The 26020-nt window shown below is 39.2% G+C and overlaps 2 protein-coding genes across 2 annotated transcripts in view; one reads left to right on the top strand and one right to left on the bottom strand.

Annotated features, from left to right (window-relative positions):
- Window positions 1-26020, bottom strand: part of KCTD20 (potassium channel tetramerization domain containing 20) — a 91126-nt gene that overhangs the window by 32129 nt on the left and 32977 nt on the right. The window contains exon 3 of the mRNA XM_010994481.3: window positions 18915-19037. The gene's annotated coding sequence lies outside the window, so the exon portion shown is untranslated. The remainder of the gene's footprint in view (window positions 1-18914; window positions 19038-26020) is intronic.
- PXT1 (peroxisomal testis enriched protein 1) lies at window positions 5768-23650 on the top strand. Its single transcript, XM_010994606.3, has 3 exons — window positions 5768-6773; window positions 17972-18102; window positions 22876-23650. The coding sequence occupies exons 1-3, from the start codon at window positions 6602-6604 to the stop codon at window positions 22978-22980; spliced, it is 408 nt and encodes a 135-aa protein (XP_010992908.3). The 5' UTR covers window positions 5768-6601; the 3' UTR covers window positions 22981-23650.

The following is a 26020-nucleotide window of genomic DNA, read 5'->3' as shown; positions in this document are numbered from 1 at the left end:
TTACCCAAACCTGAGTCTCCCAAATTGCAATTCTTAAGACCCCAAATAAACTCTTTTCTTATTTGCAGCCTCCTGCATTATTTTTTGGTTGACACCTGGGAGATAGATTTTGTTACTCAGATTGACAAGTAAGGAAAACAAGACATAAACAAATACAGTACCTAAGGTCATTAAACTACTAAGTGGTGCTGGTGGGCTGAGAACTCAGATGATCTGATCGTAATGTTCTTGTTCGACGTTCCTTGAGTGATGGCAATTCCACCTAACTGCTTCCACGTGAACTCCAGAGCACTTCTAGGAGGCACTTTAGATGTCTTCAGCTGTTGACACCAACCAAATAACTTAAGGTTGACTCTATCTTAGAATGAAAATATTTTAAAATAGCTATTATCAGTTATCATATAAAAAATGAATTATCCTTTCTACATACTGTATCATATGTAGTAAATACAAAAAGAACCTCCAAATCCCAAGATTTTTGAACTTTCTCAAAATAATTAATTTGCAAAAACAATTTTTTACACTAAATGCTTTAGATTGTATGATCTCTAGATCACTGCAGGCATATCAAATGGGACTTTTTGAAAGAATAATCACTTTTATTTGGAAGTCCAAAATTGTGCTCAAATATAGATGTAAATAATTAATTTCTGACTTTTTAGAGGGGGTCAGAACCCTGCATACTGACCCAAAATAGATTCAGAAGAATCTTTTTTTACTTCACTTCCGACAATTCACCTTCATTAACAATCTCTTCAGGAAAGTCACAGAGGCTTACGACCAACAGGAAATAAAGACTGGACCTTGAATACCAGAGAAGCAAGAATTTTAAACTTCTAGTGGCTGGAATCTGCTGCTAAGTCTTTATTGATACACGTCTGCTTTACATTCAACTACAGTATATCCTTTAGTTCCATGTGGAGATGTTTCATCTGCAAATTCAACAAACATGAAGCCACAGTCCAAAGGTATAGGACCCCAAGGGAATTAGGCAGGTGATGATGACAGGATCTCTCCTTTAAAGGAACTTTAAAAAATTAAGTTTGGTTATTTGGGTAACCAAACAGGAGATAAAGGGAAGTGAATATACATCAAAATATTCTGCTTCTAAGTAAAAAAGAATGATAGACTATCCCAATTTTGCAACCCCCTGTGAATTAATAGATAAAGGCATTATGCACCAATAGTTCCTGAGATCATAAAAAGAGAACTAAACAGCGTGTGCCTCCTGAAGGAAGACCACACCATCACCTAAAACGCTGCTAAGGGATAGAATCTAAATCTGATCTAGACTTGAGATCCAGATGCCAGTTTGTAGGAAACATAGGGAACAGAGCACCATGCTCATGCAATCTACAACGTCCTGACTAAGGGAGACTCTACAGGTCAAAAGGCCTCTGTCCTTCAAGAGATAAATTGTAAAGTTAAAAAAAAAGACTTAAAAGATATCTCAATTTTTAAAAATATGTGTGTATGTGTGTGTGGGAAGAATATACTGTCTAGGGGAGAACATTTGGCGGGTAAAACTATTAAAGCAAAAAGGAAGTGAAAGTACTTACTGTACAAGTGACTTATTAGGTGGTGGTGGTGGTGGTGCTAAACAGTTGTGGTTGGGAAGGGTCACATGGAAGGAGCTTCCAAGGGTAGGTAGCTAAGTTCTGTTTCTTGACCTAGTGGTGATTACAAGGGTGCTTGCCTTAGAATAACTGATTAAGGAAAACATTTTCTTTAAGTTGTCTTCTGGTTCCGTGTTTTATTTTATGATAAAAAAAATTTTTAAAGATAAAGTTTGGAGCTAGAGGCCAGTCCTACCCAAGAGCTGAAACATATTTTCTCTACAATGAGCTATTTGAAATTCACTTGGTTCCCTGGGGCAATATTAAGGTTAAATTAAATGGAAAAATAAATGCCTTAAAAAAACTTCTGAAAGATATTCCACTTTGTAATATAATTTCGGGATTTTATTTAGATATTCTTTTTTTAGAAGTTAATGTCAAGTAGGTAAGTAGAGTATATTCTGAGTGTTAGAGAAAAGGAGTAAAGTGGAATGATGAAAGATAAGGAGACCAGAAAAATTTTTTGAAGCTTAATCGTTAAATTCCAATAATGGTCAGGAAAGTAATCCATTAACATTTCCCACTGAAATTTTCTTGAGGGCAGTAACTCCCTCCCTTTTCCCCTCATGTGTCAGGGCAATTCATCTCAGAATTCTGTGACTTTTTAAAAGTACGAAGAATAAACTATTCAGCTTGAGATTCAAGAATCAAATAAACCTCTGTAAAATAGAAGTCTTGTGCAGTCAGAATGGAGGAGTCAAAAAATGTAGAAGAACGTTACCCTGGGCTACAGCAGAGGCTGTGTGTAAACTGATATGTTTCTCTCTCTTTACTCCTGCTACCAGTTGACAGACACTGACCTTCCAACCCCACCACCATCTCTGACTGCTCACATTGCCTCTGTTTACCAGCACACAAGTCTCATTCTTGAATCCAATACTGAGAATATTGGAAGTTTTTTTTTAAACCTTATATGGGTTTTAAATAAATTGCATTTGAAAAAGAAAACAAATAGACAAGCCCCCAAATACACATTCTTCAAACTAGAATTTGAACCAGTGACATTCACAAAATAGATTCCAATCACCCACTGAGTTACCACAGAAAACCATGAGGTTCTTTCACTTTGCCCAAATCACATCTCCTCCTTTCCCCAAACTTTCAATAACTGAAAAAACCGACAAAATCTGTTTACCAAAGCCTGCGTCCTGGCCCCTTATCTCCGCTCTCTGAGAACCTTGACAATGAAAAACAAGCAGATAAATAAGATAAATAATGAAAACTAGGCAAATTCAGAAAGGTTTCTTCTGCTTGTCAACAAGGAGCCTAAACAAAGTGTTCTCCTTGCTTATTTGGAGCTGTGATGTCTACTTGGAAATAAGTCAGTGTTTGTGAACGTACAAAGTACATGAAAAGGAAGTATAAAAACATAAAGTGACATCAGATTCATAAGGCAGTACGATGTGGTGAAAAAAAAAAACTGGAAAAAGAGCCAGATGACCTTGGTTTGAGGCCATTCCACCAGTTACCAACTGAGCAAGTCACCCCGAAGCTTGGGTTTGTAAGTCATGATAACTGACTTACCTATGCCATGAGGTTGTTGGAAGAAAACATTATCAAAATATATGCAAAAGTATTTTATAACATCAAAGCACTAGAAAATTTTAAGGTGTTATTAGTATTAATGTTATACACGCACTCCATCCAAACCAATATTCTCTTTAAAAGGAATACCTAAAGACTTTCTTGTGAGATAAAATTACCCTCATTAATGTTATCTGTAAATTGTCTGCATATCAAAATATACTGGTTTTTTTTAACATTTATGATGCAGTTTGAATGAAAATAAAAACATGTTACAGTGACATAATATTTTCAATATTTTCTCCTTTTATCTGTAGTCGTTGATAATAATAGTTACTATTATAAAGAGAATTTAACATATTTTCTTAAGGGAATATTTAGTTCTCCATCAAATATGTTCTTTTCTTAGTGCCTTTTTTTTTTTTAATGGTAAAGTAAGTAAACTGCCCTCATAGATTCTAATTCTTAAAAGGTTGCCAAACACACACACACACACACACACACACACACACACACACACACACTCTCTCTCTCTCTCTCTCTCTCTCTCTCTCTCTCTCTCTCTCCCCTAGGCTGGATCTGGAAGGAATTATAAGGAATTACTAAGTCCTTCCTTAGCCCCTTTTGATTTTTAATCACATGATGTAATCTATGAACAAGGTTGAAGAGAGAAATTTCAGGAAGTTCCTCTTCTTGCTCTGCATCTCTGTATAGCACTTAACCCATAAGTTCAGCTAGTAATTTCAGTTGTTCTTGTTTTTTATTTATTGTAAAAGGAGGTAGGCCCGTAAGATGCTGAAAATTAGTAGATGTTCAGCCTTGGGGTGCAATCATATACTTAGTAATTGACTTTGAGAAGGACTCAGGTGAGAGAAGGCTGAACAGGCATTAAGGAGATCTGGCATCTGGTTCTTTCGGTTAGCCATTACCTTTCTGCCTCATTTATTTTCATCTAAAAATTAGAAAGTATGAACTCAATGATAGCTGCCATTTGTTGACTGCCTTCCAAATGGTAGTGCTAAAAGATAAACTAAGGCATATTAAACATTTTAAGAGTTTCAGCAAAAATGGATTCGAAGTGGGCAGCATAAGGAGGTCTGAGGAGCTGTGCAAAGTGAAAGACTTTAATAGACAGAAGGGAGTGAGAACAAAGAAGTTACACTGGCAAAAAAAAAGTGGGTTGGTTGTTGCAGTTACTTTCTTTTAGGGGATGACTAGAGTCTATCAGGCAGAGTCCTTAACTAGTGCTGATCAGGTGATTTCTGATTGACTGGTTTAAGTCCTCTTTCTGGGAGAACCAAAACTATAATTAAGTCTCAATTTGGTGACTTGGGGTGTGTTGTCTTGCTTTTTTAACAGGAGGCAGGTACCAGTTCTAATTCTTCCAGCAGCATGGCAAGACAGGCCTTATTAGTCCCATATTATAGATATAGAAATCAGGGCTCAAAGAGGTAAAAATATCATCACAGGTCACATTCGGTGAACTCTGTGGAACCACTTCAGCTTTTAAATTCTAGGATTTCTTAGAGAGAAAATCTGCCCTTTGGGCTTCATGTCTCCCTTTTAGAAATTCCATTGTTTGGGATTCAGTCATGAAATGCCAAATGTGAAAGGGGCCTTAGAAATCATCAGTGCCAGGTCTTTCACTTGTTAAGAAGGAATCTAAGGTCCAAAGATCAGTGACCAGTCCATGGTTGTGATTTATTTTCTTTCAAGTTTGCCCCAAATGCTCATGGTAACCTGATCCTAGCTGGACAGAAATATATGTGGGAAGATGGGACAGGAAGTGGTATTTGGCCTGGGCTCTAAAAGTCCCAAAAGATGACCCTGATTATGTGTATAAATATTGTCTGTCCAAGTAAGCAGAGTTTCGAAGATTTGAAAGTCACTGGAGGACATTCACAATGAACTGATAGGTAAGGCTGGCAGCATCTTGACTGTCAACTTTCCCCCTTTGGTAATTTAATAATTTTTTCCAGGGCTGATGTGTCTCTAATACATTAGCTGGAGGGGATGTCCTTTTCCCAATGGAGAGTTTACTTGAGAAATCAAATTAAGGTTAGAAGATTGCCTGATGAGTATAGCTAAAATGTCAGGCAGTCCAAGGCACCAAAAATGCCCAGGCACTTACAACCCTTCACCCCAAATCTCCCTCTCCCCTAATCTGGCCCAAATTACAATAATCAAAATACTGTAGTATCCTTCTACACTGGAAAATATGGTTCATTTGAAAAATGAGTCTGAATTTTACTTGATGATTCTTACCCTCCCTCCTGCCCCACCTTGGTTTGTATAGCTGAGATAGCTGCCTGTTATCTTTCTCTCAAAGTCATTTCTTTTTAATTCTTGCTTCTTCCTCTAAAGCTGCAATACAGCATTATTGTGTTTACTGTCCAGGGTAGTAGCCACTAGCCACATGTTGCTACTGAGTATCTGAAATGTGGCTAGTCTGAATTGAGAAATACTGTAAGCGTAAAATCTATACCAGATTTTGAAGATTTAGATTAATGAGAATGTAAAATATTTCATTAATAATTTTTTATATTGACTACCTGTTGAAGTGATAACTTTGGGGTATATTTGGTTAAATAAAATATATAATTAAAATTAATTTTACCTGTTCCTTTTCACTTTTTAAATGTAGCTACTAGAAAACTTAACGTTATGCATGTGGTTTACATACTCTTATTGGATAGTACTGCCCTAAGTCTCCTGGAGGCCTCCCCTGTTACCTTCTTTAGTTGTTTTATGGTCTGACCTATCTTATCCATTTCTTCCTTTTCTAGTAACTGCTTAGGTTTAGAAGGTAAAATAGCAAGTCAAACTTTGTGGCCAACCTTTAAGAGGATTAAATGAGTGCATGGATGGACAATGAAAATTTTCAATTTTTGACTTATGGATTGGTGCTACAATATTAGAAAAAAAGTGGGGAGTGGACACAGAATAGCCTTCACTAGTGTCTGTAGAGATGGACTGTATGCATACGGAGGATTAAAGAGGGAATACAAGAATCATTCTGAGGAAAACCCCACCACCATACACACACCCTGAAGTAGGACAAAAAATGTATTCCATCTCCAACCTTCCCCACCTGTCTAGGCTTTTTTTTAAATCTGTTTTTCTTTTGGCTACACTAATTTGTCTCTCTTCTTCTATGTGTACTAATTTAGACTGCTCCCTTGATGGAATGTGGCTATTAAAAAGATGAAGAAAAACTGCTGGAGATAACAATGTGGGGTGGTGTAGCAGATGTAAAGACCAAACAACATTGAAAGATGTTTACTTAAATTGAAAAAGACCTTAGAGATCACCCTGTTCCATCTTTCACCCAAATCCATAACCCTTTAATATACGGAATAAAGGCTGCTAGTGTTAGAACATCAGTATTCATCTAACATACCAAATATATACTGAGAAATGGGGAAATCCACTAAATATGTATTTTTCAACAGGGAAAAAACATGAAGAAGAAAAAACATGATGCTATTGTTTGTGAACCTAAAGAACTTCTGAATCCCTCTCCCAAAGTAACAAATTGTTACAAATCACTGTGGGTGAAATACAGTGTTCAGAAGGCTTACATGACCCAACTTGTCAGCTCCCAGCCAGTTTCAGCCATGTCAAGGAACCCAGGTAAGATATTATTTGCATTAAACTAAGTTAAATATTCTATTTACCATGTATTTTTCTTAGTATTGAGGACATAAAATCAGGCATTAAATAGAGCATTTAAACATTAAGTAGTAGTGATAAATCTATTCATCAAAGTTCTTATGTGGTAAAAATCTAAAACTGACCTTGCTTCATGGTAGAAATCTTAGTTCCTATTAGCCCTGAATCATTGAAGTGACAACTAATTAAGATGATCCCAAATAGACTAAACTAGATCAAATTTATCTTTTAATAAATATTTATCTTTAAACCTGACCTGAGTATGTCTGCATTGCAATGGTAGGGAAAATTCAGTTTAGGTTTCCTTTTGATTTTATCGATATAGGAAAGAACATGAGGGAAAGATAAATCTGAAATTTTGTTTTGCAAAAATGTATGATTCTTAAATGTCCCAAAATGTTGGAAAACTAAAGAGTTATGTTTTGAAAAGCATTAAAGAGTGCTGTAGTTAAATATATGGGGTTTTAGACTTTTAGATTAAAAATATGCTAGAAACCTGAAAGGAATTATTAAAACCAATCTCAAACTACTGTCCAATTTTAAAAGAATTACATGCCACTGAGAATGTGGAAATTTCAAGCATCCTATAGTCTCTTATCACCGTATCAAATACAGTCGCCATTTTCTAGAAAGAATTCAATAGAGTAAAATCTTGAATTTTCATCTGGGTAGGTGTCAACAATTATTTCTCAAAGCCTGAGACTGTCATCTATGAATACCTTCTAGAACATATATTTTGGTTTATGAGATGTAATTCGTACACCATAAAGTTCAAATTTTAAAGCGCACAATTCAGTGGTTTTCTAGTGTATTAACAAGGTTGTGCACTATTCTAGAACTTGTATTTGACTGTAAACATTTTTCAGTGTTTTCACACTCACTATACTGCTTAATCCTCACAGATTCCTCACGAAGCTGAGGTGCGCTGTGGGCGGTTGCCACATTTACCCCCAGTTTCCTAATAACGGTTTCACCTTAAAAGCAGAAGCAGAGTGAAGAATTAATAATGCTAAGACCTTACAGTCGGAGAGTAACGCCAACAAACTAATCTACACGTTTGTTTTCTTGTCTAGAGCTCTCATTTTACTATGTATGTAAAACCTCACTTGCTCCTGGCATTTTCATCTGGTCGGCCACCAGTGTGCATTAAACGACCGCCAAACAGAAACAAGGGGACCCCACGTAGAGGTGGCGCAGACACAAGCCCCCGATTTCCTTCCCTCACAGGCCTGGGAGGCAGCAGCGCCTTTATCCTTTTATGTTTTATGATAACGCTGAAGGAACAGGGGATGTACTGACCGAGGGAGGCGGTGTGAGAGGGACATGGAGTGGTTATTACGGCGTCGAGAACGCTAAAGCCGGGTAATCGGAGGCGCCGGGAGGAGTTTTCCGGGCGCGAGATCTCCCTGCCTCTCACTCGCGTCGGAAGCGAGGAACGAGCAGCGCGCACCACCGCCCGGGCCTCCGGCCGCCTCGCGCCGTGTGCGCTTCCTGTTGGTCACAGCCGCCCACGTGACCTCCGCCGCAGCCCCGCCCCAAGCGCTTTTCCCGCGGGAGAGCGGGTCTCAGCAGCACAGCGGGGCCGGAGGTCGCACGGAGGACCCTGGGGGACCCTCTGGCTAAGAACCTAAAAAATTAGACAGGTTGGTAGGTAAGTACGTAGACAGATAGGTAGGTAGATAGATAAGATAGATAGATACTCTAAATACTGCCCCAAACCTTTGTTCGCTGGAAAGTGACTCGCTGAGCCTAAATTTATGTTACTTTAGGGACATCTACACTATACATATGAACAGAACTCTTCGGGGGAAAAAGACCATAATACTTGTATGGGGAACTTAAAGACAATTAGAGGAGGTGGGTAGGATTTTGGGAAGTCCAGAACAACCAAACTGATACATCATTTAGGAGAAATTAGACGCTCTTGGGAAAACAAAAATGAATGAAAGTGGAAAGAGGCCCCGTCCACCTCTAAAAATACAATAATTATTGATAGGAAAGGGCAGAATTAAATATATATATATTTAATATATATGTATAGGTAGTATAAATGGGAGATATTAATTGTAGAAGTCAGTAGAGGATCCAGTTATTCAACTTCTTTCTCCCTTTGAGAGTGATCAGATGCACATTTTTGCCCCTTTTTTGGTGTATGTGCTTCTAAGGCTCACCACCCCTTCCCTGCCTCCTCGTGATGGACACATTTACTTTTTCACTCATTCAAAAAAAAAAAAAAATACTAGGGCCTACTATATTCTAGGCACTGTGCTAGGTACTCGGGTGACAATGATGAACAAAAACAGTAACAGCCCTTTCTTTCCTGGAGCAGACACTGGTAAAGGTACTGCTATCTCTTGAGACCAATAATATGTAATGTGACTGGTGCTAAGAAAAGGTCCAGATGCTGTAATGGGGCTTTTTGACCTAGCAGGGAGGTTAGAGAAGGCTTCCCTTAAGATTTAACTCTGTACTGAGACCTGAGGAGGTTAAGGAAGGTGCAAACTGCAGGCAGAGGGAGCAGCTTGCAGGTGAGACCTAGTAGCCTCTCCTCTTCCAGTGACTGCCCATCTTACCCATTTCCTCTATACATACATTAAACTTGCCTCTTAGTTCTCAGAAGACACTTTTTCCTTTCAATCCCAAGTTCATTTAGGGCATAACTGGTAACCCATAATTATTATTATAGACACTGTGTATCCCATAAGTGAGTATAGTGATATACACATCTAATAGGCATTATCATGTTATTTTACATAATGAAAACATGCAATGACCAGCAAAATCTAAACTATGATGTATCTCAAGAGAACTGAAAGTGCTATAGATATTTAAAGTGGTGAGAGATCGCATTATTTTGGAGGACTAAAAAATAGGCATCTTAGATAAAGCAATTTTTGAGATACGCTTCACAGGTGAGATTTGATCAAATAGAGGTAACAGTTTATTCTAGCATAAGATTCAAGAAGAAGAGTAAAGAGGATGGACAGGTAAGTTGAGATTATTCCAAGGGCCTTGAAAACCAGTCCAAAGAGTTTGTAGAAACTAAACAGAAATGTTTTATTAAGTTTTAAGGACTTGTCTAAGATACTTTTCCTTTCCATCATTTACCTTGGAAAATTTAAAATTTACAAAAAAAGTTGCACAAATAGATCTGTGTTTACTCATATACTCTTCACATGGATTTATCATTTTTTGGCCACATTTGCTTTCTCTCTCTCACTCTCTCTACACACATATGCACATGCACTCATGAATGCACACACAGTTGTTTTTCTTTGCTAAACCATCTGAAATAAAGTTGCAAACTAACTTCATCTCTAAGTAATTCCCGATAGTGTCTCCTAAGAACAAAGATACTTTTCTGCATAACCACAATACAATTATGACTTCTGAGATACTTTTAAAGTTAAAATTTGAATAAATATTTATGTTAATAAAAATTAAGAAAAATGCATTACTTATTTTAAGTGGCTTGCAACAGTGACTGACACATTATAAGTGCTATATAAGTGTTTGTTTAAAAAAATACATTTTCATGGTTGAGAAACTAAAGAATACGAAAAGGCATGTAGTGAAAAGTCTCCTATGTTCTTGCCCCCATCTGCTCAGTTCCCACTCTTACCACTTCTATCATAGGCATTGTTCTTAGATTCTGGGGTGTCCTTCCAGAGATTCTTTATGTGAAAATGAACAATTGTGAATAGAGATGTTTATACCCCCTCCCTTTTTAGACAAAGGTAGCATATTAAGCGCGCTGTTCTTGTTTTCTCACTTAACACATGATTTGGAGATCTTTCTGCATTAATACGGAGCTTTCTTATTCTTATTTACAGTGGCATAATATTCCATAGTCTGGATACACCATTATTTATTTAAATAGTTTCCTATTGCTGTACATCTGGGTTGTTTTCAAATACTGAATATTGAAACCAATGCTACAAAGGATAACCTTGAGCACATGTGCATTCATAAAATTTGATGGATACATTGCCCACCACCACATTTAAAATATGTGAATGTGCATTATTGTTGCCATTTTGCAACTTTAAATGAAAGGAGAGCCGTCTTTAAGACAAACTAAAAGGTAGGACTGTCCTTAGATAAACTGACAGAGTAGCCAGAATTTTCCCTCCAACTCTAACCTTTTCTGTCCTTCTCTCCACCCCCTTATGCAACTGCATCTTTATAATCATAATCAACAATATCTGTGTAGGGCACCGAGCTAGATCCTAGAGTTATGAAATAGATACATGTCCTCAAGGGTTTCACCATTTAGTTGATCAGACATGTACAAAATAAAAATAGTTATTATGTTGAGTTCCAGAATGTAAAACACACCTCTTGCTTGGGGCACGCTCAATCCTTTGATGCATCCTATCTCTAAGGTCCTTCCTTCTCTGCCTCTGTCTACCCAATGGAGATACCCAAGGTTGCTGACATCCTCATAAGCTCTTTCATTTCTCCCAATGTCGATTACTGGAACTTATCCACCTGGTATTCCATCTTCCTACTGCATATACTAGATTTTATATTTCCCTAGTGACAATGAATCAGTTAAAATAATAGTTGCAAACCATTATGCTTTTGATTGGCACAGGCAGGGCTGGCCCTAAACCTATTTTGAAGTAGATGACATTTGTTTGGGGGAGGGTCTCCCCATTTGGCTGCTCTTTCGTCTCTCTGGGCACCTTCCCTCTTGGGTGAGCGCTCAGCCCCTACTGGTGCCCTCACCTTTTCTCAGGTAATTGTCAAATTACCCTTGCTGGGGTGTCAACTAATTGTTAGGGTGTCATTTCAAAATGGCTTGAGGTGAGATACTCTTTAAAACAACATAGAAACTAAAATGACAGGCAGTACAGTTGCAATTTTGATCAGAGGGCTACATACTTCACCTACTATTTCAGCCACCTACTTAGGGGCTTACCCTTGGCTGATACCCTGGCCCTCCCTGCTCCCCCATCTCATTCCTCCCACTCTTTGCTCTGTGTAGAGTTCTCGAGCTCTGGGGACCAGTGCTGTCTGTGAAGTGTGGTGCGGTACCCGCCAGTGCCCAGAGGCACTCTTCTTATGTTTGATAGTTAAACTATTGTTTTAATACTTCTATTTGTTGTCTTTGCAAACTTAAATAATTTAAACTTCTATTTCTTATTTCATATATTTTCAGCAGTATCACACAACTCTATTTTATAAGAGGAAGATGCTAATTTCCTTGCCTTCTTATCACTAGCCTTCCAGAGCCTGCTATTTGTCCCCTATGCAGTCAGCCCTCTATATCCTTGGGTTCTCCATCATCGGATTCAACCAACCTCGGATAAAAAAAAAAAAAAAAAAAAATCCAGAAAGTTCCAAAAAGCAAAACCTGAATTTGTGCGAGTGGCAACTATTTACCTAGCATTTACATTGTATTAGTTATTGTAAGTAATCTAGAGATGATTTAAAGTATATGGGAGGACATGTGTAAGTAATATGCAAATACTACACCATCTTATACAAGAGGACTCGAGCATCCTCAGATTTTGATATCCACCAGAGGAGAGGGGAGTGTCCTGGAACCAATCCCTCACAGATACCAAAGGACAACTGTACTTTTTAATTATTAGCTAGAGTTTTAACATTTATACTCTGTCCTCCAGCTGCAACCAACTCTTCTGTGCTTTTTTTCCATCAGTTGATTCTAAAAGTTAAAAACCAACAACCTTGTTTTACATTATTGTATCTATGTAAATATAATCTAACACCAGGTCCAGTGGTAGTAGTTAAGACATATGATGTAAGACTTCATGAACATTATTGTTTAATATTCATAATAACCTTAAAGTCCCTTTTTAACACATAAGGAAACTGAGGTATAGAGAAGCTAAGAACAGGTAATTAGAAAGTAACTGAGTCAAGACTTTCTCCTATGTGAGGACAGGATAAAATTTTCCTTTCTTTAGATACAAGTTTAGGACTCCTGCCAACTGGAAAAAGAATGCACATCAAGGTTACATATACATATATATTTTTCTCTTTTTTTGAGGGGGTGATGGTGGTCTTTAGCTCCTGTTACGCAACTTTGGTCAGTTTTCTTTTTTTTCCATTTCTGTTAGTGACTAATTTCAGCCACTTCAGGATTCCCCTCTTTCTCAGCAGGCGACCGAGTTTTCTGTTTCATATACAAAACTGATGTCATCAGGGTAAACACCTTAATCTCCTTACCCCTCATTCCAGACTTCCTTACAAGAGCATCATATCTTATCTATTGTATATCAAAGGAAGGGAGACCCCCTCCTGTTCAAAATTAATCCTTCCTCATGTTTCCATTCTCATTTCTCCTAAACCTCTGGGACTTTGCTTCAGTGGTTTGCCCTGCTCTATCTTCCATTTTCCCTTACTCCTGCTTTAATTCCTCTCCTCAACCTACAAACCTGGTCAAGACTCTCAGCTTAGAGAATTCCTTCATCACACTTCTTCCTCTTGCTTCTGTCCATTCTCTCTCATTGTTTCATCAGGGCACCTCTTGGAAGAGCAGTCTACACTTATTGATGGCAAGTCTAGTCTGGCAGCTTGAATTCCAACTTCACTGCCATGCAAAATTCCTTTCATTCTAGTTGCATGGCTAATTCTCTTTTGCTGTATTTCAGTCCTGGGTGATACTAGCAATTCTTTTTTAAAGGAGCAGTGTGTCCTTGGTATGAGACTTTGGGCCTTCCTGAGATTGACCAGTAGTCCTGCTAAATGTAAGCACATTTTTGGAAATTATGACTCAGATTAGGTATTATTAGGAATTGAAGGGTCAACTGTAATATATTTAATTGATTATGAGAAGGTGTATCCTTTGAGAGGGGGCAATTATTGTTGATTTTATCCTTGAAAGATTTCAATGTACAAAGTGACTGAATTTTAAGCACTACCTAATGGCATAAAGCTCTCCTAAAAGAAACCACTTGCCTTAACTAAATAAGAGGTCATGCTGAGTGAGAGATGAAGCCTTGAGTTCTGGGGAGGTGGTGTGTCTCTAAAAAAGGAAGGCATATGTTTTCCAATCTGGAAGCAGATGGTCCAGCATGTGGAGAGGCTAAGCCTTCCAGTACTGTCTTGTCTGCTTGTTATTTTATAAAGGTAAAAGGCTGGGCAAATACTCTTCAAAGTCTCTTAATGCTCTGGGATTTAGAGGTGGTTGCTACTAGCAATAAAGTCTGTATGGAATGATTTTCCTTAAGAATAATCACCTCCCAGTAGTGAAATAGGGGCTTAAAGCTGTGATTGCTTAATATTATGCCTAGTACCAACAAAAGAATTGATCAATTGACCTAAAAAAGAAATGGAAATTCTTTTCGAGCCAAATTGAGGATTATAATTGAAAGCTCCCAGAACTGTTCTGCCTGTTTAAGGTCAAAGCACAGTTACATAAATTTTTGAGACAAGGGGCTGTACATTAAATGATGTATTATTGACAGTTTACCCAATCCAGATCTACAAGTAGTGGGTCATGGGTCATCGTGGCCCCTTACAAGATTAAGAAGGAAGGTTATCTCCTAAGGAGGTCTGGTTAATGCCGATGCACAGTACACACTGAAGGGGAGGGAGGAGGCCCAAATGGGCAAAGCAAAACTTTTATGTTTAAATTTTTCTCATCTTGCCTTTAAATATGAATTTTATTTCATCACTAATCATACAGGGAAAGTACTATAAAGTTTAACACAGAGGAATATCCTTTTGGAACGAACTATAAAGCAATTCCTTCAGTTTCAACTTAAGCCACATTTTAATTTGCTTCACATTTGGACCATAAACTTCCTGTATGACCTTTTGTTTTCTGGACTTTCTCACTGCCTCCCCCACATGATTTACAGTTACAATATCCTCAGGTTTCCCCAAATTTTCAACCATACTGTCTCTTCTAGCAAATCTCCCTTTCCCCAGGGACTTCCCTTCTAGCACTGTTCTCTTGCTCCAGTCTCATCACTCTCTAGGCCTCCAGGTACCACTGTCATCCTGGGACTCCCCTTCGCATGGGTTAGATCCACCCTCTGCTAAATGTTTTTTTTTTTTTTTTCTTGGTTTAGTCATACTCTGTTTTACTGGAATACTTCCCCAAGAGACTTCCTATGAAACTGTGTATGGGAGAACAACATCCTGAGTCCTTGCATGTCTGCAAATATCTTCATTCACTTCTTACAAATTATTTAGAGTTTAGCTAGATACAGACTTCTAGGTTGAAAATAATTTTTTAATAAAATCTTTGAGGACATTAATTGTTCTACTATATTCTAGTTTCCATTGTTGATGGGAAGTCAGTTGTCAAACTAATTCATGTTTCCCTCTGGAGGTTTTTAGCATCTCGTTATGCTTAGTGTTTTGAAATTTCAGTATATTCTAGAGATGAGGATTTTATCTCCCCATCTGTTGTCCTAAGAACTTGGTGGGGCTTTTTTTTTTTTTTTTTTTTCGGTGGGACTTTCTAATCTTAAATTTGGTGTCTTTTAGCTCTGGGAAGTTGTCTTATGCTATTTATTTTTACAATTTCTCTCCTTGATTTCTCTCTTTCTGCGACTCCTATTAATCAGATGCTGGGCTTTCCATATTGGTTCTCTAGATCACCTTTCTTTTCTCTCATATTTTTAAACTTCTGATGATTCTTCTGTGTGATTCCCTTGACTTTATTTTTTCAGACCATCAATTGTGTTTTTAATTTTAGCAATCACATTTTTAAAATCTGGAAGATTTTATTGTAGGTTTATTCTTTTTTCATGGCACTCTTTTGTTTCCTGAGTGTAATATTTTCTTAAATTTCTCTAAACATATACATTAGAATTTGCAAACATTCTCTTGTCTTGCCTGAATTATATGTTTTCTTCAGTATTACTGTTTTGTTTATTTATCGGGTATCTCTCTTTCATTCTGTGGTTCTTCTCACTTGTCTGGTTATCCTTTATTATTTTAAAGAAATATGGACTGAGTAGCTGGTGTGGTTTTTTTTTCCTGCTGTTATGTAAGTAAGACTGTTTTCCCAGGTGGTAGCAGTAGCTAACGTTTGTATAGTATTTTTCCATGTTCCTGGCACTGTCCTGCACGTGTTAAATATATTAACTCAGTTAACCATCTCAAGAACCTCTCTAAGAGGTAGTTACTGTGGTGTTTCATTAGGTTTAATACTCCATCAATTGTAAAATCTACCATTATTTTGTTTACTACTCCAGAGGTAAAGAATACAGTTGAAATACGACATGCCATAGATTATAAAACACATTCTGTTTTGGCAGAATTATAAAATCTTAACATTGATAAAATAATACATTACTATTCCCATCTTACGTTTGAAGAAACTGCGGCATAGAGAGATTAAGTAACTTTCCCTGGTTACCTAGTTTTAACTATAGTGGATTTTACATTTGAACCCAAATGATTTGGCTTCAGAATCTTACCACTATGCCCAACTGCCTCTCCACGACTTCCCACTGAGTGGGGATTCAAATGGGGCAAAGGAGGCCTCTGAGTTGGGGGGTCTTTAGGGTGATGAATAAGGAAGCTGGCTTTCTGGCGCCAGGCCTCCCAAATGCCAGAACAAGGACAACTTTAATCTGAGGCACCAACATTCATAAAGTTTTAGCTTTTTCCACAAGATCTGTTCTCTTCTATTAAAGAAGAGTGGTCTGGACATTTTAATTTAAATCTGTCACAGGTACCAAGTGGTACAGTTGATCTCTAGTCAATGGCATGTCTCCCTTTCCCAGCTTCAGGGTCTTGGTGGAGTAAACGGGCTTCCAAGCCTCAGGACCCCCTGTTGTGGGTTCTTGGCACTTTCTCTGCCTGGCTCACTTGTCCGTATCTTGTGTCATCTGCTTTCTGCCTTCCAGAAACATGTACTGATCTCTCATCTGCTGTTGTCCCTGCCTCTCATTCTCTTCACTGTTGTGGTCTCATCCTCTTCCTATACTTTCATTTTGGTGGGGTCTTGGGAGAGATTAGGAGAAATGGAGAGGCTAATGCTTGTGCTCAGTCTTGAACCCTAGATCTCTGTTTTTAGTAAACAAGATCAAGATTATAAAAGGATGACCACCATATGAGAAAATAAAATATTCACATTATAGATAGCTGGCAATGGAATAGCACTTACAAAACCTTAAGAGCATATTTGCTTAAAAGTTTTCCTAAATGCAGCTGAAGAATTCTTAATGTATGACAATATTTTTAACACATTTTAATTCCAATACCTTGAGGCTTATTATTTGCTTTATGAAGGAATTATTCTTGCAAAAAGATTAACCAAGAAGTTTTTCCAAATTCCCGACTAGGCCCTTTAGATTGTGATTTTATTTTCAGAACTGTGTGTGGATATATCCATATCCACACAACTTTTCAGCATAAAGTGAGACACTTTTTCCCTCTGGATATTAAAAATTCAATCCTTGGAAAATAATAAAGTATGTGAAATGTGGCCAGTGCAACTGAAGAACTGAATTTTAAATTTTATTTAATTTTAATTAATTTAAGTTTAAAAACTGACACTTGATTTAATTGTTGGAAAACTGTTAAGTATGTTTGGAACAACTTGGGTATATGAATTTACTTTTTAACTGTAAACTTCATGAAATATAAATTAAGGTTTTCCATGAAACTAGTTAAAACCCAATTTGAGATGTGTTGTAAGTATAAACACTGGATTTTGAAGACTTAAATATAATTAAAAGAGTATAAGACATATCGTTAATAATTTTATATTGATTATATAACAGTAATACTTTGGATATGCTGTTTTAGGTGTATACTACTAAAATTATTTTTCCCTGATTTTACCACTAGAAAATTTGAAATTAATATGTAGCTTGGAATTTTATTTCTACTGGACAGAGTTGATCTATTCCAAAACAAGGCTTTGATTTTCAATAATCATTATGATGTTGGGATTTTGTCCTTCTCATTGTCTCAGATAGTTTTTAGTGACTAGTGGTGAGTGATCTACAGATAGTTAATGGAGTTGTCTCCTTGAATTCTTTTTTAAATTAAAGTATAGTTGCTGTACAGTATTATATAAGTTACAGGTGTATAATATATTGGTTCACAATTTTTAAAGGTTATACTCCATTTATAGTTATAAAATATTGGCTGTATTCCTCATGTTGTACCATATATCCTTGTAGCTTATTTTCTCTTTGAACTCTTTTCTGTCAATGCAGGTCACAACCCACCTTCTCAGCCCAAGGAGAATAGCATTGGCCAGAACCATCACCAGGAAGAAGTAATCCACAAATTGGCCATGCAACTGAGAAACATTGGGGACAGCATTGATCATAGGATGGTTCAAGAGGTGAGACTTCAGTTTCCCCATCAAGGGCCTGTCATGGAGGAGGAAAAGGCAAACAAAACAATGGCTGCCCAGTGGCTGGGATGCCCAGGAATTAGCGAAACACATGGATTAATACTCTCCGATGACCAAATGTTAGATCTGAAAGTTGTGAACCTGAGTCAAAACCAGTATTTGATTTCACACTTGCTACTCAAACTGTGGTCCGCAGTCTAGCAGCATCAGCACCATCTGGCAGCTAGTCAGACATGCAAAGTCTCAGGCCCCAGCCCACGATGCTGGCATCAGAATTTACCATTTTACACACACCCTGGAGAATTTGCATGCATATTAAAGTGTGAGAAACTCTGCTCCACACCCTCAAAGTAGGATGCATGTTAGAGTCACCTGTGGAGTTTTAAGAACAATAGCTGCCCGAGCTCCACCTCGAGACTGATTTAATTGGCATGAGTTGTGGGCTGGGCATCAGGCACTTTAAAAGCTCTCCAGGTGAATCTAATGCTCAGTCAGGGAGGAGACCCTTTGCCTTAGATTGTGCTTAACCTCCTTGAACCAACCCAGAGGTTACTATCTAGGCCTGACTCCTGATTTGTTTCTCCTGATTATTGTGAGAGATAATTAAGGAAACAGGAAAAAATAATGATTACTGTTTGAAATCTTAGGGGTAATGAAATCTGCAGTCAGCTTAGTTTTCTTCCAAAACAACCTGGGCTTGGCAGTGGAGAGAGAATGAACACATGGGGCTCTGAGGTAGGAGGGGCGGCTGCCCTTCCAAGCCCAACTTCCTGCCCTTAAATTCATCGCAGAACAGGTACCTGTGGTGCTTTCTTGTTCATCACAGCTGCTGCCATCATGCTGGCTTCAAGTGTGCCAAGTCCTCTTCTAGGCTCTGGTCCAAATGTGGCAATACTCAGGCATTCACTCAAAGAAAACGTTCCCTGAGACAAAACAAGGACAGAAGATCCCCACAAATAACGTTACTAAAAGTAAGAAGGAAGCAAACACAATCAAATAAAATGTCGACAGAGCAACTTCACACAAACAAAATATTTCTGAGTGCTTTACACATGCCAGACTCAGTTCCAGGCAACTAGAGCAGAGAGCAGGATGGGAGATGAGCTTGCTCTCCTAGGGTTCACAATGTAGGAGGGAGACAAACAGTAAAGCAGATTACCAGACTCTAGCCTAGTCAGACAGGGATGTGGGTTCAAAGAAGAACTGAGGATACTGAGTGATGGGGAGTGACTTTGGGTAGGTGATTAGGGAAGGTCTCTCTGAGGAGGTGGTATTGGAGCAAAGACTGGAAAGGAGGGAGCGAGCCATGAGAAAAGCTGGGGAAAATTGTTCCAGACAAAGGGACCTGGGAGTGAAAGCTCTTGGGATAGGAACAGACTTAACGAACAGCAAGGAGGCCAGAATGGCTGCAACGGAGTGAGTTGAGATCCAGGAGTTGGCCTCTGTCTTAGAGGGAGTGATAAGGTGTTTGGGTTTTACCTTAAGTACAAGGGAAGCTTCTGGGGAGGAAAGGCAGGAGAGTGCCATGAGCTGATTTGCATTTAGAATGAAGCCTAGCTGAAGTGCAGAGAGGAGGCGATTGTGAACTTCAAATGAGATAATCTATGTTAATCAGTTAGAACAGAGTCCGACCCACTGAAAGAGAAAACAAACTCACTTATTTAAACAGTACATAATATTCCATTGTATGTATATATCACACTTTGTTTATCCACTTATCAACTGATGAACCTTTGGGTTGTTTCCACTTTTTGACTATTATGAATAATGATGCTGTAAACACTTGTGTAGAAATTTTTATGTAGTCATACATTTTTAGTTCTTTTGGGTGCATATCTCAGAGTGGAATTGCTGAGTCATATAATAACTTTATGTTTAACTTTTTGAGGAACTTCCAGGCTGTTTTCCAGAGTGGCTGTGCCATTTTACACTGTGGCCCACCAGCAGGGTATGAGGGTTCCATTTCTCCACATCCTTGTCAACATTTGTTGCTAACTGTCTGACTGTAGCCGGCCGAGCAGCTGTGAAGTAAAATGTCACTGTGGTTTTGATCTGCACTTCCCCGATGGTTAATGTTGTGCTTCTCTTCTTGTCTTTCACTTTCTTCATGGTGTTTGCTGAAGTGAAAACGTTTTAAATTTTGATGAATTTCAATTTATTTTTTTCTTTGTTGCTAGTGCTTTTGGGGTCACATCTAAGAAAGCATTGCCTAATCCAAAGATATGAAGATTTATACCTATGTTTCTTTCTTAGAGATTTAGAGTTTTAGCTCTTAAATTTAGGTCTTTGACCCATGGAGTTAATTTTTGTATATGGTGTGAGTTAAAAGGTCATCTTCATTCTTTTCCATACGGGTATCCAGTTGTCACAGTACCATCTGTTAAAAAGACTACTCTTCCCTATTGAATTGCCTTGGCACCCTTGTCAAAAATCAGCTGACTATAAATGTTTGGGTTTATTTCTGGACCCTCAGTACTATTCCATTGATCTACATGTCTATTCTTATGCCTGCCCTAGCTTTCTTGCAGCATTTTACAAAGCTAGATTTGACCTAGACTTTTAAAAGTTGTCTTCTAGGATACTTTAAAATATTGCATTCTAGAATACTTTAAACAGACCACAGAATATTTTTAAAATAATATTTAAAATTCCTCCTAGTTTGGCTCTAAAATGCTAAAGGCTTTATTCTGCTGTTTTAAGGCTTAAATCAAGCAACTTTAAGAGAATTTCAAATCTGGCATGGTATATTTCTTTCCTATATAGTCATTTACTCACCTTTTGTACTCGGTTTAATCAAGCGGTCACATTGATTCTCCAAAAAGCTTCCTGCTTTCGATGTATTTAAAGAAACTTTTATTCTTGCTCTTGGAACTCTCTAGCAGGGAGTTCACCAAGGTATATTTTCATCTGCTGAATTGATTGTCCTTGAGCTACCACATAGCTTGACTTTTTAATTCTTTTCACTTAAGCAAGTGTTCTCGTGTTTTCAAACTGGCCTTGATTCTCAAAATAACATCTTCTATTTTGCCATTTAGTTTTGAGGGATTTGTGTTCGAGGACTTGTTTTGTTTGTTTGTTTGTTTAATCTGGGGCATGTAATTTTCCTAGATAGAGTGTGTTTTAAAATAGTTCGTCTCCCCATTGCTTTTAGGATCTTAAATGTGCCTTTGAAACTTTTCCCCACAGGTGTCTTTCCTGGGTTCTAGAAACTGGCCCCTCCCTGTCCCTACAGGCCTAGGAGTGGTAACAACTCTGCTGTTATCAGCCCCACTGTTGCACCACCCTTGTGCCTCCCCTCTCCCCCACTTCTTAGATAGTGTCTTTATCTAGTCCTCCCTGAATGATCCTAATTTGCATGTGCCATCTGTTTTCTCTGGGACCCTGACAGTAATGTTCAGGGAATTTCTTAGTTTGTTAGAAAGCTAGGGGTGGGAGGGAGAAACTAACATTTTATTAAACACTTTCTTCCAGGTACTCTGAGATACTCTTACATGTTTCATTTAATTTTCCTAATAACCCTATGAATTAGTGGAATAAGTATTTTAGGAGAAGCATCTGAGGTTCAGAGAGATTAGATAACCTAAGGTCACTCAACAACTAAGTGGCAAAACCAGAATTTAAATATATGAGCGCCTGACTCAGTGCTCTGTACATTTTTTCCATCTGCCTTGCTGGAAGGAAGTTCATTTGGTTTTTCTAACTGGTATCAACTATAAAAAGGGAAAAAAGTCCTTTCGAGATTTCCAGTTACTAACAGGACAAGGTCTCAGTTCCTTGGCCTGCTGCTTATGGTTTATCATACATTCAGTCAACACCTATTATGTGTCAGGCAGTTATCAAAAGAGACAAACTCCCTGACCTCATGGAGACAAACAATAAACAAACAAATAAAGACTACAGTTTATCAGACAGTGATAAATATTTTGGAGAAAAATAAAGCAAGGGAAAGGATGAGGAGTGTTGGGGGATTTGAAATTTTAAGGGAAAGCCTCACTTAGATGCCTTCTGAGCAACACTTTGACAGAGGTAGGGGAGGGGCCGTGGATATCGGGGAGAGCAGTGGAGGCAGGTAGAAAGCAGACTGTGAGGCAGGAGCATGTCTGGCATGTTTGAAGAATAGCAAGGAGGCCAGGATGGCTGAAGCTGAGTAAGGGAGAGAGCAGTGAAGGTACGGTGAGAGGTGGGTGGTGGGTAGGGCCTTGCAGTCACCATAAGGGTGTTCTAAGTGAGGCTGAGCCACTGGAGAGCAGAGCAGAGGGGCCACATCTCAACAGTCTGGGAGGCTCAGTGTTGAGAACAGACTGCAGGAGGAGGGCAGGGCTAGGGAAGCCCTTTGTGTCTGACCCGCAGCTTCTCCTGATGTTCCCATATAAACAGTGGGGTTTACTTTTGACTCCATAAACCTGCTGTGCTCGTTGTTCTTCCTACCTCTAGATATCAAGCAGACTTCCTTGCTTCTTTGAGAGGGCTAAGAATGCTCTCGGAAGCCAGAGGAAGAGGTTATTAACCCTGAAAAGTGTGTCCCAATTTGCTGATGGTAAAGACAGGAAAACATGTCCAGAGGAAAACTTCCCAAGGTGGTGGGGAGGGTATGGACATAATCGAACAGACCAAGAGATTCTTTCACTCACACACTTTATAAAGCAGCCCAAGAAGCCTGTTTGTGGTGTTGATTGAATTAATACCAAATTTCTAATTTTGGATTATTTTATCGCTTAAAAAGAAAATTAACCTCTCTTTCTCTCTCTCTCTTTAAAAAAGGATTTTCAACAGGAAGGCAGAGCTATCCTGGCTCATTATGTCTTAGTTTTCTTTGGAGGAGTTCACGTGTTGCTGCGCTTTCTCTGGAATAACCATTTGATGTAAAAGGAATGTAAATGTCAGGTTCTGCTTTCCTTCTACCCTTTGACAAAACATGAATGCACCAGGGCAGATGGGAAGAAGACCCTTCTCCACCTCCCTCTCTTTCCACCCACCACTGGTGTTTTATGCCTGGTTTGTTGGAGAACTGCGGACTCACTGGCCATTCGTCTGTTCAGGGCAACCAGAGAGGAGACGTCTGTGATGGCCTCATGGTAGAGCCCGAGGAGCTTAGGAACCCAGGAGGTCGTGCTGCTTAGAAAACACCAGCGCTGTGGATGTCCCAGCGCTCCTTGTAAGGAAACCTTCAGCGTTTCCTTCCATGAGTGAAATAACCTCATCCCCAAACCAGAGGTCACAGAAATGGGTGCTTTCTCCTGGGCCCCCTCCCTGGGTACCAGGCCCTCTAGTGACTGTTGGCCCCACTCCTGTTGCCCATGTCCAGGTCTGCAGTGCCCTGTCCTCCTTTTACCTTCCTGTCTACCTCATATTCCCTCCCTCCCCTCCTTAAGAAGTACAAGTATCAAGAAAGTTTGTTGCTGTAAGTTTGTATATGCATTTTGAGTTCTTTGTAGGGAGTGTTATTTAAAAAATGAAATAAACATGGTTATTTTATTGAGCATGAGACACCTGTGCATAATTTTTTTTTTGATGGAGAAATTCCATTTGTCCCTGCTCATATGGGTTCATTACTTTGTAGAGTTGGATCGTATGTAGCATCGTCTTTGTCCTTCCAAAGGGAAATGTCCCCATTTAAAAAATTCATCTCAGGCAATGTCTATTTAGTCCCATCATCACCTACGTTTTGACTTCCTGGAAGGGAACAGTTCCTAAAATGTCTTCCTTATTTATTTTTTTACATTTCTGAGTAGGTATTTATTTATTCATATGGTTAAAAAATCAAAACCGTATAAAAAGGTTTGCAATGAAAATTCTTGCTCTTATTTTCTATCCTGAATCCCAATTATGTTTATTAGTTTGTTACATATCCTTCCAGAGTTTCTTTGTACCAATACCACTACACACACACACACGCACACGGTAGTGTATAATATATGCAAGGTACAGACCTTGATTTTTTTGCTTAGCGTGGTGGTGGTCAGGCATTATTCTAGTTGTCTTACAAATGTTAAACCATTTAGTCTTCAGAAGAACTTTATGAGACAGGTAGTATTATTAGCTCTATTTTACTGTTAAGGAAACTGAGGTCATTGCTAATAGAGAGAGGCAGTAGGGACGTTAACTAAGTTGCTCAAGGGCATACAGCCAGTAAGTGACATAGCTGTCACTGTCCAAGCCTGGCAGGCTGTCCTAAGAGTCCAGGCTCTTAACCGCTCTGCTGTACTGCCTCTTGGAGAGCCTGCCACAGTCCATAGAGAGTGCTGTCAGACCATGCACAGGATTCTGCTAAATGGATGTACTGTAATTTATCTTGTCAGCTCCCTTTTAATGGATGCCTGGGTTGTTTCTAATCATTCAGCATTATAAGTCATGTTGAAATAAATAACCACGTACATTTTGGATATGTGCAGTATATTTGTTGAATATGTTTCCAGTGTTGGGATTATTGAGTTGTGAAGGAAAAACTGGGCTGGTCTAACAAGATAACTCACAAGTCTAGGAATGTGAAGGAGAGGCTGGGCTGGGCTAACAAGATAACTCACAAATCTAAGTATTGGAATACTGATCTGAGTTCTGCTAAACTAACTTGTAAATCTAGGCTAATTAGTGTTGGTTTGCTGTTCAGGTTTTTTGCTAGCCAGATGGATTTTCAAAGATACATATCTGGCTTTGGAATGTTGGTTTGCTGCCTCCCCGCCTCCACTTTTGTGATGATAATGCTGCTAAGGCTGTTCCATGCCTATTGGCCGAATACCCCAAGCTTGTACTTTACCCTATAAAACCTCATGTGCACGTCTTGGAGGTGCTCAGAGCTTCGGAGCAGAAGCCCCTCTGAGCCCGCCAGCGTAATACAGCTGAGTACTCCAACCCTCCGAGTGGTGCTTGTTTCTTGACTGGCCTGTCGTTTCCATAACAGAGTGAAGGATAAATACATTTGACTTTGCTAGATCCTGCCCTCCTACCCTCCATGGGGTTTAAGCCACTCCATATGCCCAGTGTTCTCTGTTCCCCGCAGCCTCTACAGCAGATTGTTATTAAACGTTTGAATGTTTTCCAAATTAATGGGCTAAAATTGGTATCTCAGAATAACTTAATTTTTTTTTTTAGAATAACTTTAATTTACACATCTTTTCTAACGGGCGAGTCTGAGCATCTTTTTCTATGTTCAGGAGCCAACCAGCATCTTGTTTTAATGTGGACTGTCTATTCATAGCCTTTGCTCATTTTTCTGTTGAGTTTCTGGTCTTGTTCTTACTGGTTTCTAGGAGCTCACGATTTATCAGTGCCAAGCCAACAGCATCTACACCTTCAGATTTTTGGCAGGTTATTGTTTTCTTGCTTCCTTTCCTCTGTGTATGTTGATTTGCTTTAGTGCTTACAAACATTCTTGGCTTCCCCTTAAGGCAGAGGGAACTGAGGCAGGTTTACATTGGGGGATGGGGTGGGCACTACACCTAGAGCTGCCAGGGGCCAGCGAAAAGGTGGCCGTAGGATCCACTGAGCACTCGGGTTTAGGTCAGGAAGAGCATCACAGCCTCTCTGATGGTGGTGCTCGGGCCTGGGGTGGTGGGGCGTCCACTGGGCCAAAGGAAAGGCCGAGGCTGGGTCAGGGCTGGGACCTTCACACCCCTAAGGGGAGAAGCACCTGGTTCAGGTAGACAGTATAGGAGGCCCCCACCTATCCACCTTCGGAGACGCACAAGGGTGACATGAAATTGATCTGTCGCTGTCGCGAGCCCAGGACTAGGGGTTCCCTTGGCTCTCCAGGTCTCGCAGAATCCCATCTCAGTCCCCCTGGAAGCCAGTGCCAGGCAGCCCTCGCGAGGGAGGAGCTGTCCCTCTGCGAAAGGATGAGAGCAGGACCGACGCTTCCCAGCCGGCGAGCTACAGCGCCCAGGGACTCCGCTCCCGCAGGGGCCAGCCC

The sequence above is a fragment of the Camelus dromedarius genome, chromosome 19 (genome assembly GCF_036321535.1).
Source record: "Camelus dromedarius isolate mCamDro1 chromosome 19, mCamDro1.pat, whole genome shotgun sequence".
Lineage (NCBI taxonomy): Eukaryota > Metazoa > Chordata > Mammalia > Artiodactyla > Camelidae > Camelus > Camelus dromedarius.
Note: the sequence above shows the minus strand (reverse complement) of the source record. Positions and strands in the feature narration are given on the sequence as shown.